General features: G+C 43.8%; 1 protein-coding gene across 1 annotated transcript; it reads left to right on the top strand.

Moving 5' to 3' along the window:
• Positions 1-1,818: 1,818 nt before the first annotated feature.
• Positions 1,819-10,634, top strand: nr5a5 (nuclear receptor subfamily 5, group A, member 5). Its single transcript, XM_072674587.1, has 7 exons — positions 1,819-1,918; positions 4,792-4,907; positions 5,347-5,488; positions 8,090-8,814; positions 9,050-9,169; positions 10,087-10,234; positions 10,387-10,634. Exons 1-7 carry the CDS (start codon positions 1,819-1,821, stop codon positions 10,632-10,634), a joined length of 1,599 nt encoding a protein of 532 aa, XP_072530688.1.
• Positions 10,635-11,405: the final 771 nt, after the last annotated feature.

The raw sequence follows: 11,405 nt of genomic DNA, 5'->3' as shown, positions 1-11,405 counted from the left end.
ATCCCACTCCGAATAATCTATCACCCTTGAACTGCTTTATCTCGGTTGACGTCAGATGTCTCATAATCCAGGTTACCTCCTGACTCGGTATGCTAGTTTTCTTATCAGTGTCAAAGGTGGTGCTACAGCATAATGGTCCACAATTAAATACAATTATTACTATGGCAAAAGAAATACTGATTACAGACACAGGTTCAAAAAGTTTGGAATCACTTGTCATATCAGGGATACACTCGCACCCCTCTAGAGACATACGTGCCTTAACTGGGCCTAATTAAGCCCAGAATCACCTGCTATCTGGCAAAATCCAAATGTATTATTTATATTGCACATGCATTTATATTGGAGTGACCAGATGTCCGTTTATTTCCCCAGATATGCCCCCTGGATTCCTAAATTGTGTAAAACATCACCCTGATTTCACGTCTGCGCTTGTTTCTGCAGTCGCCACACATTCTGTGTGCGAATTTATACAGCCACTCAGCCTTCTCACTGCCACTATTGGTCTACATGCACCTGCATCTATATGCAGCCACTGGTCACTGGTCAAACTGCCACAGCCGGTTGACCACAGCCAAAAAGACCCGATTGCCAATGTAAATAAACACAAATCAGTGTGACCTTAGCTGACGTTTTTATTGTACTGATGTAGTTATTAATATTTACAGCTTTAAACATGTCTGTTTAAGCCCTGCCCTCTCATCGCCACTATTGGTCAACACTGTAACTGGTCTATAAAAACAGATAACACCATTACCTGCCACTGAGCTACCACACCATGTGGGAGACTGGGGTTCGATTCCTGGTCTGGGTGACTATGCTGCGCTACACCAATAGGCAAGACTCCTAACACTACATTGGCCCACCTCTGTAATACAAGTAACCTTGTAAGTCGCTCTGGATAAGAGCTTTATCTAAATGCCAATAATTGTAAATGGTCAAACTGCTTAAGCCCCGCCTTCTTACCACCACTATTGGTCCACACATGTAACTGCATCTACTCACAGCCACTGGTCAAACTGCTTAAGTCCTACGTTCTCACTGCCACTATTGGTCTACACGTACCTGCATCTCCATGCAGCAACCGGGCAAATTGTTTAAGCCCCGCCTTCTCACCGCCACTATTGGTCTACATGTACCTACATCTACATGCAGCCACTGGTCAAACTGCTTCCCACCGCAGCCGATTAGTGATACAAATCAGTGTGACTTTATCTGACTTTTTAATGTTTTTGATGTAATTATTAATGTTCACACAGCTTTAAACATGTCTGTTTAAGCCACGCCTTCTCACCGCCACTATTGGTCTACATGTACCTGCATCTACATGCAGTCATTGGTCAAATTACCTTTGCCTTTGGTTTTGCACTAAAGCTAAGAGGCTGATTAAAGCTAATACACCACCAGTTTGCACCAATGAAGCTAATTTGTGGGGAATAAGCTGTCTCTCCTTGTTAGCCACATTAGCCTCGTAGCCCCAGTGCAAAACCCAAGGCTCAGGTGCTGAGTTTTTGTAGAACTACTCCTTTAATATGTTACATTTATGTGACTGCACGCTGATTACATACTTTTGAATGGTGGCGTGAGTAACATTTACGATCAATCTGCCCACAGTGCGCCTGCTGTATTATGGCATGCTCCAGGCTGGAAAGGTGTGCCAAAGGCAGGTTTATTACCCTCAGCATGGAGCAAAGTCCTCCAGCAGGCCTCCACACAGCACCAGCTGTTTGACCCTCTCCATTCACTCTCCTGTCCTGGGGCATCCACGGCTATGAGTGACAGGCTGGGGTGGCCCGCGTTTCCCCACTCCTCGCGACCATGAACATTCCAGGCTACCCCCAGGACAACCCCCAGGCCATGGCCTCGCACCCTGTTGGCTACACGCAGGACCTGCCGGTGCAGGACGGCCCATCAACATGTAAGTACAGCCTTGTCTGACAGGGACAGGGCTGCTTTAACTGAATACTGGGGCTTGTTAACCTGGTTGTCTTCTGTTGTTCTGATGTCAGGAATTTGAACTGCCTGGTAAATGACCTTATAGTATTTGAATGTAAGGCTGTGAGCCGTACCTGCTGTGCTGGGAACAGCTGTGAAAGAAGAGCTTATCAGTCACTTATCAGTTTGTTTAACGTGCATATATGCTAAATCAGTGCCTTTAGACTGTTTATTACTTATTCTTTCAAAATATATGAAAAAATGACCCAACATTTTGGATATGTACATGTTCTGTGCAAAAGTCAGAAGCCTCCTCTTCTCAGTCAAAACCGCCATTAAGCACATTAAGTTCCTCATTTATCATGAGACATACCTGAGCAGATTAGATATTAATATTAGACATTAAAAGATTAAAAGATTTAGAGAAGGGATGGCTTTCATCTTTAAGAGAGAGTGGAGAACATCCACCTCCACGCTCGCTTCAGATCTCAAAACATCCACAGCGGTTCCCGTTCATCCTTCCACTGAGAGAAGACGCCTTATCGTTGTTGGCTTAGCTACAAGGATGTTGATCTGATCGAGAAGCTTTCACTGAGACGAGCAAACGGACAAAAGAGAAGAACATCAGCAGAAACTGCTGAAGCTGAACAATGCAGAACAATGGACTGACCGTCCCTGAGTCCAGACCTCAACATTGTGAACACTGAATGTGTTTGGAGTTACTTGGATGGTGAGAAGCAAAACATTGCTCCAACCTCTAACACTGAAGTTTGGAGGCGTGGAAAAACCCGTCTGAAGATTTCTGCAGAAACTGTGGAAGCGAGTCTTCTGAGAAGAAAGGCAGGTGATGCAGGAGGACGTTCCGAACAACAAAACATCAACAAATTTTGAACAAATTTTAAAAATCATGATACTGTACATTATGGCTGTTTTTGAGTGAAATAGAAAAAGGGAAGTCTTTGGCTTTTGGACAGGCCTGCAGGTCCTGGGGATGTTGCAGCTATGAACGATTCTGTATCAAAGCTGATTAGACAGAAATTAGAAGGTGAATGAATCCTGATCAGTTACAATTAGTGATGTCAGGCTATTAAAAAAAGTTGAATGGCATTTTCAAAACAATATTCTGGGATTAATTCTTATGATTAATCACAAGTTACGATGCTAGCTAGCACGTCCTTGAATTTTTGGGTGGGAAAGACAAATGATAAACTAATAAACTGTCTAGAAGAATCCGGGTCATTTTCTTATAAAATCTCAGTGTAGTTTAGAGAGCTTTAGCCTCGAACATGACGAAGCTCAGACTTTTTAATAGAGCAAAACTTTTTAGGAGATAAATGGATGATCAATCATTGGGCTGGATTTAGCTAAAAGTTTGGAAGAGCTAGCTGTGTGTGTGTGTGTGTGTGTGTGTGTGTGTGTGTAAGAGAATGAGAGTTAGTTATGAGATTTAATCCATATTTCAGCATAAATAAAGTGTAATCTACACTCTGAGCTAGACAGTAGCGCCGCCATGTTTACATCGCTAAATTAACCCACTAATATGTCACTCAGCTCTTTAAAAAGGGGGGGACCTACGGGAGGAAGTTGGGCCCAAACTTTGTAAGATGGTTAATTTGCGTTAGAAAAGGTCAACAAGTTCAAGTTTGCAGATGAATCGCTTGCGTTAGCATGCTAGCGTTGACAGCACTAGTTACAATACAATGCAGCAGTTTAAGCAAGATTTTATTTGCATACTTATTAAAATATCAAACCTTTGATGTTGTCTAGACTGGCTAAACTGAACCACATCATGGCGATTGCACAACTGAGAACCAGTCCAGATTACAAACAATCTCAGTGATAAGAGACTGCGCTAAGTGTGCAGCACCGGCACTCTTTCATGTTTGCTGACATGTATCTTTTCATTGGATGGATATGAATGACAGATACTGAGACTGAAGCTTAATATGAGTCTTTTTCTGAATGCTATGGAAGACAGAACCTCATTGAAGAAGCACCACACCGAACCCTAACCATGACGGCAACAGTCAGAGTGTTAGAATGACTGTATTTGTCATTATTGCAATTAGCAATTTGTCATTTTTTTGAGGATCAGCCGAATTCGATCTGATCTAAATAATAGAGTCCCACAGTTTAGATCAGATGCTGATAAACACATTCATTAAAATCTCTTTATTTTCAGTATCGGTTTCTATAATCAGACATTCTGGACTGATTGATTTAGTTTAGTCGAGACTAAATTAAATCACTTTTCTTAAAACGACTGTTTTATAGTGTTTTATATCTTTTTAATCCAGTCTGACTCTCCTCCCTGACCAATCAGCTCCCAGCTCCTTTACAACACTGCAGTCTGATCACTTCCTGTGTGTGTGAGTGTGTATAGTGATACACACTCTGGACTGATATCTGCTGTTGTTGGTCTACTGGTGTGTAATAACTGGTTTATAGTGGGTGAATGTGATGCTGTGATTGGGTTTATATAACGTGTGTGTGTGTATATTAGCATTAGTGTTAGCCTCCACTCGGTTCTGAATGCGTTGATCTAAGAACAGAGAAAGGTGATCGGTTCTCCGGTTCTCCCGCTGGTAAAACAGAGCGTTTCAGTGAGAGTTTTATAAAGGGTCAGATATTATGGTCTGTTGTCATGTTCCACTATAAATAGATCCACACTGCAGAACCTCAGCTCCATTATTTACCTTCAGAGAACGTCCAACCTGCTGCAGCTGGCTGGGTTGTAATGTCTCTTCATGGTGCATTAAGGACACCAGATAAAACAGCCGATACCTGATTCATTAAAACTTGGAGTTCTGCTCTCATGTCCTAACGGGAATGAAGAGGTTGTGCTCTGTCTCTCAGCAGGGGAGCTGAAGGCAGACCCCGATGTACGTCCGGAGCCGGAGGAGGCCTGTCCTGTGTGTGGCGATCGAGTGTCTGGATATCACTATGGGCTTCTGACCTGCGAGAGCTGCAAGGCAAGGGCTGAACACACATGCACACACAAATACGTGCAGCACTATTGAACATTAACGATACACAGGTGCCGCACAGCTCCAGAGGCCTCGGGTTGTGGGTCAGATCCTCACTCTGGTCTGGCTGTGAGGGGCTTGGTGTGTTCTCTCCATGTCTGTGAGGGTCTCCTTAAGTCTCCTCCTCTCAGATGGACTTGTTTCAGGTTGGAGCTAAGATCTGCAGGAAGGTAGATTTTAAGGAGCAGGGTTGGTGACCACTGTTGGTCATCTCTGCTGTCAAGCCCCTCCGAGTTTAGTTGCAGCTCCAGTTTAACACACCAGACCCAGCTAATTAAGATCTTCAGGAGCATCTTTATCATATTAGTTTTTAGTGTATGATTGAATCTCTCTCTCTGTCTCTCTCTCTTTCTCTCTCTCTCTCTCTCTCTCTCTCTCTCTCTAGGGCTTCTTTAAGCGTTCTGTGCAGAATAATAAGCGCTACACCTGCGCTGAGAGACAGAGCTGCCCTATGGATCCGGCTCAGAGGAAGAGGTGCCCATACTGTCGCTTCCAGAAGTGCCTGGCTGTGGGCATGAAGAGAGAGGGTATGCCCCCATTTATACATATAAACACCCCTCACCCACACATATGCTCAGTAAATTGCTAAATGCTAACTGGAGCTAAATGCTGCTGTGCTCTAAATACACACCAAAAAATGACCCCTCGCTGGGCCTCACATAAACAGACTGACTCTACAGCCAGTTGCATTAATATTTCTTCATAAATTATAAAGAATCTTCTCAGTATGCTTCTCAGCAAGCGGACCAGATTCTAGCCAAGTTAGCTTTTAGCCTTGCCCCCACTTGCTTCCCCAGGTTTGGTTTACCAGTAAAATCTGTAAAAGTCTGTGCTTTCCCCTCTGATGTAGTTCAGTTTTCCGAGGTAACAGACGTTGGAGAGTTACCAAGATATGGTAAAAGCTAGCATTGGCTAGCGTTAGCTTTAATCCTAGTGCAAAGGTAAAGTTAAAAAGGTGCACGTATTTGTCACTGTACAGCGAAATGTGTCCTCTGCATTTAACCCATCTGTGGTAGTGAACACACACACACACACACACTAGTGAACTAGGGGCAGTGAGTACACACACACCCAGAGCAGTGGGCAGCCAACTCCAGCGCCCGGGGAGCAGAGAGGTTAAAGGGCCTTGCTCAAGGGCCCAACAGTGGCAGCTTGCCGAGCCCGGGTATCGAACCCACAACCCTGTTATCAATAACCCGGCGCTCTAACCACTGAGCCACCACTGCCCCAAATCACAGTACACACATTTTTCGACTTTCACTTCATGGCGTGATGAGTTTGAGCTCGTTTTCTATGGTTGCTGGTACAGGAAAGGCCACAGTCACAAGGTCTGGCTCCCATTGCACCCCATAATCCCATAACTAGCAGAGTCTAGAGGTGATGATGGAGGCTGCTGATGATGGAGGCTGCTGTCCAGTATCAACAACACCATATTCTCTTGAAGTCATTGTTGCGTTTTACCGCTTGACCAGCTTTGCCAGCTTTGATTAGAGCATTTGTTTATGTACATTTTGGAGGTGTAAATGTAACAAGTCAAGACTGTTAGGTAACAGTTTGGAGGTTTTGGTAATGCCAGATTACAGCAGTGTCTGAGGTTCACCATATGTCAGTATCATGCACTTAACTCTCATTATGGAACTATGCCAAGGAAAAGTCATGGCCTGAATGGCAAGAGTGTCAGTGAGAGTTGAACCATGCTGAGAAATGTGTTCTCTGGTCCAGCCCTTATTCCACTTATCTGTGAACCCATAAAACAACGGCAAGTGCAGACTTTGAGGGCAGAGATAAAAGAGGCTGAAATGCACCGTGCAGAAAGACACCAAGTGAGAAAAGTCAAAATTCATTTAATTTGCTATGATTTGCATATACACTCACTAGATATTACACAATAGTTGTTTAACCTTAGTAACTGTCAGTACTAAAAACTTTATGAACAGTTATTTTAATATTCTGAAGCTAGACATAATCAGAAGCAGCATATAAGGTAAGGAGATTTGAAGACTTAAGATCTGCTACAAGAAAACAGTTAGTTCTGAAATAGCTTTAGGCTGCTCTGAAGATGGAAAAAAAAAACCAAGTACCTCATTTAAATTTCAACATTTTTATTATTATTTTACTATAAATATACTATAATTATTATTATTTTAATTATAGTTTTTTTGTTTTATAACACTGTTATTAACAATTTTACAACAATTTTAGTTCCGACCCCGCAGTGTGATTGGCTGAGAGACGCACGGTAATAGCACCCTGACCGAAGCTCTTCAAGTATTACTCCGCCACGCACACACGCACAACGGTATACTTACACAAGTTAAAGACTGCCAGCATGAATTATACTGAGTTCATAAAACCTACTGGCTTTCAAAACATTTGTTACCAGTCTCATTCTTCCCGACGACACTTCCGAAACGAACGCTATCTTAAATACACCGTGTGTTTGATACTTCCTCATCTGAAGTGTCCCTAGGTAGGTAGCTAGGGTACATTGTGTGGTTTGGAACACGTAAATAATCGGAGTACAGCGCGGGCGAATACCAAACACAGTTCATCTTCACGTAAACAATAGGTCTTAATATTTAGCAGCTGTTTTGGTCGTTGCTGGTGGTTTTATTTTATGAACTGTTTATCTACTATTAACCAATGACTAAAGGGCGTAGCCTAATATGTAGCTACTTTAGCAGCGGGGTGACTGATTAATCGGGACTATTTTACCTCGCGGAATATTGATAAACAAACAACCCGTAACAATAAACGGCAGTAATATAGTCCTAATAATACTACGAATATAAAAGTAATACAACATATGAAGTTCGTGGTATAAAGTGAGAAATTGACACTGGTGTCAAGTTTATTCATAGCACCACCTCTTGTGTATGATTGGTTAATTACAATTATTAATAATACACAATTAAACACAAAGTCCAATTTATTCAAGGATTTTCCACAACTGGCACAACTTTTAGCCAGTTTGGAACATGTCCATGCAGTGACCCTTGGAAGTGGACCCTTGGCCCCTCACACCAATATGCAACTAGTACTAAGGCATCATTAGATTGATCAAAATGTATTATTATAATTATAAAATTGGTCAAATTATAATTACAGTACCATAATTACATTAACAGCTGTACGGGCGGACAGAATGCGGGGTGGACGCAACAAGTTTGGGCCCCTGTACCGTCGGGACAGGCAGCTCAAGCAGCAGAGAGGAAGCTTCCACCAAGTCAGCGCTGCCCACTACAGAGTCAAACTGGAAGGATCGCAAGCGCCTTTGCCAGCCATATCACATGACTTTCACCTACTGCCCAGCCCTTTCCCAGCTGCCCCTGACCCCTTCCATCAGTCACAGCCCGTCGTTTCCCCCAGCATCGCCCCGCCCGAGCTTCCTGTTGTACTGGACTGCAGCATGGCCAGAGACAGAGCCCTGACAGCTCCAGGCCTCCCCTACACTGGACTCTATCACCCTGGTTTTCACGGATACCCTCACGACAAGAGAGAGCTGGCTTTTAGCTACAGTCCGGCCTCCGTAACGCCTCCAACACCATGTGGAACACACACTCTCCCCACACCTGTGCTCACAACCCCTTCCACACACACGCCAACAGCCACTCCCATGTTGACCTCTGGCCCCTCAGTGTCCAACATGTGCTTCCTGAGTGAGCTGCTGCAGGGCGAGCCAGACGAGTCGCAGGTCAGCACGCGGGTGGTGGCCAGTCTGAGGAGAGAGCAGGCCAGCCGAGGCAAACATGACTGCCTCAACACCTTCAGCATCATGTGCAAGATGGCTGACCAGACGCTGTTCGGCCTGGTGGAGTGGGCCCGCAACTGTGCCCTGTTTAAAGAACTTAAGGTAGAAGAGTGTGCAAACACACACACACACACACACACACACATATATATATATAATATTATAATTATAGACTAATTTTCATGCATTTATAGACCACATTTCCACACTACTAGTTCATATAGTCCCCTCCGTACTTGATGGCAATGGTCAAAAGCCAATCAGTACGAAGAGCCCGGACAATCCAATAAACTGGATATAGCAATACATTCACATACACATGTTGTCTGGCTTGCAGGTGGAGGATCAAATGGTGTTGCTGCAGAGCTGCTGGAGTGAGCTACTGGTCCTGGATCACCTGTGCCGGCAGGTGGCTTATGGGAGAGATGGCAGCATCTACCTGGTTACGGGGCAACAGGTTATAACACACACCTCCTACTTCATGTTACTAAATGGATTTAATTAAAATCAAGAAATCTAATTGACATACTTTTGCCTTCGACCCACATGTAACATTAGCTGCTCATGCAGCTTTGCACTGGTGCTACAATGCTAATGTAGCTAATACCTACTGGACAATTGTTAAGGACTTGCTGATGTGGTTCGGATTATTCCTAACTGTTATCTATAAAAAACAAACAAAAGTACAGGTGAAATTCAGACTTCTAGATAGCTGATGCTACTGTTTTTAGCATACTTTGGTGTTAGCATTGCTGTGTTTAAGCTTACTGGTTAGCTACATTAGCTTTGTAGCACACAGCTTGTCTAGACCCACATAAACCTATTGGCACCATGCTGCCTAATGCCAGGTGTGGGCCAGAGGGGTATAAAGCCCACCAGCATTGAGCTGTGGAGCAGTGGATCTCAGTGGGTTCTCTGGAATGATGCTGGTGCTCCACCCAATACTTTAGGGATGATGTGGGGCGCTGATCATCCAACATCCTGACCTCACTATCGCTCCACATCAGTGCTCCATAATCTAGTAGAAAGCTTTCCCTGGACCGTAGAGACAGTTATTCCAACAAAAGCAGGATTAACTCATTTTTTTAAACACCCTTGATTTAGGAAGAAACAATGAATGAGTAGGTGTCCCAATACTTTTGCCCATAGCTTAGGAGGAGAATCGAAACCCAATCTGTCACATGGGTTGGAAATGGAAAGCTGTCACCCACTGTGCTATTCCAAGCGCTCATTAGCTTGTCTTGCTGTATACCAAACCATTCCTTTCATGTCTCAGGGCCACACTGCACTTACCTGTCCTCCTGCACTTTGGCAAATGCTTCCAGTTTCCTCACACAAAAAGGAGTTGACACTCCTCCGTTTTTGTCTGTGCAGATTGATGTGTCCACGGTGCTTTCCCAGGCTGGGCCGACGCTTAGCAGTCTGGTCTCCAGGGCGCAGGATCTAGTGTCCAAGCTCAGGGCCCTTCAGCTGGACAGGCAGGAGTTTGTTTGCCTGAAGTACCTGGTTCTCTTCAACCCAGGTGGGACATTATTCACATTTTTCTGGAGCATAGCACCCTAATATACTCAACCTAGCTACATAAGTAGGCCTTCATGAGCTACTTTTTTTACTTTACCCATTAGCTACATCACCTTGCAACTCCATGTAAATGTGTGTGTGTGTATGTTACAGATGTGAAGTCAGTGCAGGACCGGCAGCAGGTGGAACGCACGCAGGAACGTGTGAACAGGGCTCTAATGGGACACACTCTGCAGAGTTACCCTGGTCAAACGGACAAATTCGGCCAGCTGCTGCTCCGGCTACCTGAAGTACGCAGCATCAGCCTGCAGGTGGAGGAGTACCTGTATCAGCGCCACCTGCTGGGTGACCTGCCCTGCAACTCGCTCCTCACTGAAATGCTGCACGCCAAGCACACCTGACATAGGCTTTCTGTAGCCTGGTCGATTATTAAAAAATGTCCCCTTGTCTTTTAAAGGGAAATTCCACCAAGTTCTCAAAAGTACTACATAGTTAAATGGTTTAAAGGTGCCATAGAATAATCTACTGCCAATATAGTCACTAGTGTAAGCTGTTCTTTTAGGTATAAATAGTAAGTGCCTGACATTGGTAAAGGCATAAAAAGCCTTTTACCACCCTGTTATGTACCATGGCATGGCTTTGTTTTTAAGCACTTTAAAAAAAATTGCAAACTATATTTGCAATTATGTTATGTTGTATATTAATATTATAGCATGATCGAATAGTATTACAGTCCTCTCTTACGGAGTGGCACAGTGTCCAGTGAGCTAGCTGAAGAGATTTCAGCTGGTCAGCCAGTCTTAGCTTCTCTTTTAGATGAAGGGACAACCATATTTCATGACTCAGAGGTTTAGCTGTGCCAAAGTAAATACAATGGCTGCGTCCCAATTGCATACTACACACTAATTCTATAGGAATACATACTAACCTCAGTAGTGCTGGTTTGGCAGGTTAGTACACAAAATATTAACATCCTAACCCGTGATAGGTTAGCAAGTGATGAAGTGTTGCTATGCCAACATGCATCACTCCAGTCGCCGCTACTGCTGCACTTGCATCGTTATCTGGCTTTTTTTTTAGCACTTCGACTATTATCTATATTACAGACTTAATACTCCAAGACTAGTTAGTATTAGTAATTGGTGCACAATTGGGACGCACCCAACGTTACA

The sequence above is a fragment of the Salminus brasiliensis genome, chromosome 3 (assembly GCF_030463535.1).
Source record: "Salminus brasiliensis chromosome 3, fSalBra1.hap2, whole genome shotgun sequence".
Taxonomy (NCBI): Eukaryota; Metazoa; Chordata; class Actinopteri; order Characiformes; family Bryconidae; genus Salminus; species Salminus brasiliensis.
The sequence above is the reverse complement of the archived record's forward strand: the minus strand, read 5'-3'. Positions and strand labels throughout refer to the sequence as shown.

Coding starts and splice junctions, on each gene's coding strand:
- nr5a5 (XM_072674587.1), top strand. CDS start 1,819: ATGAACATTCCAGGCTACCCCCAGGACAACCCCCAGGCCATGGCCTCG. Junction 8,815..9,049: donor CCCTGTTTAAAGAACTTAAG/GTAGAAGAGTGT, acceptor TCTGGCTTGCAG/GTGGAGGATCAAATGGTGTT. Junction 10,235..10,386: donor CCTGGTTCTCTTCAACCCAG/GTGGGACATTAT, acceptor TGTATGTTACAG/ATGTGAAGTCAGTGCAGGAC.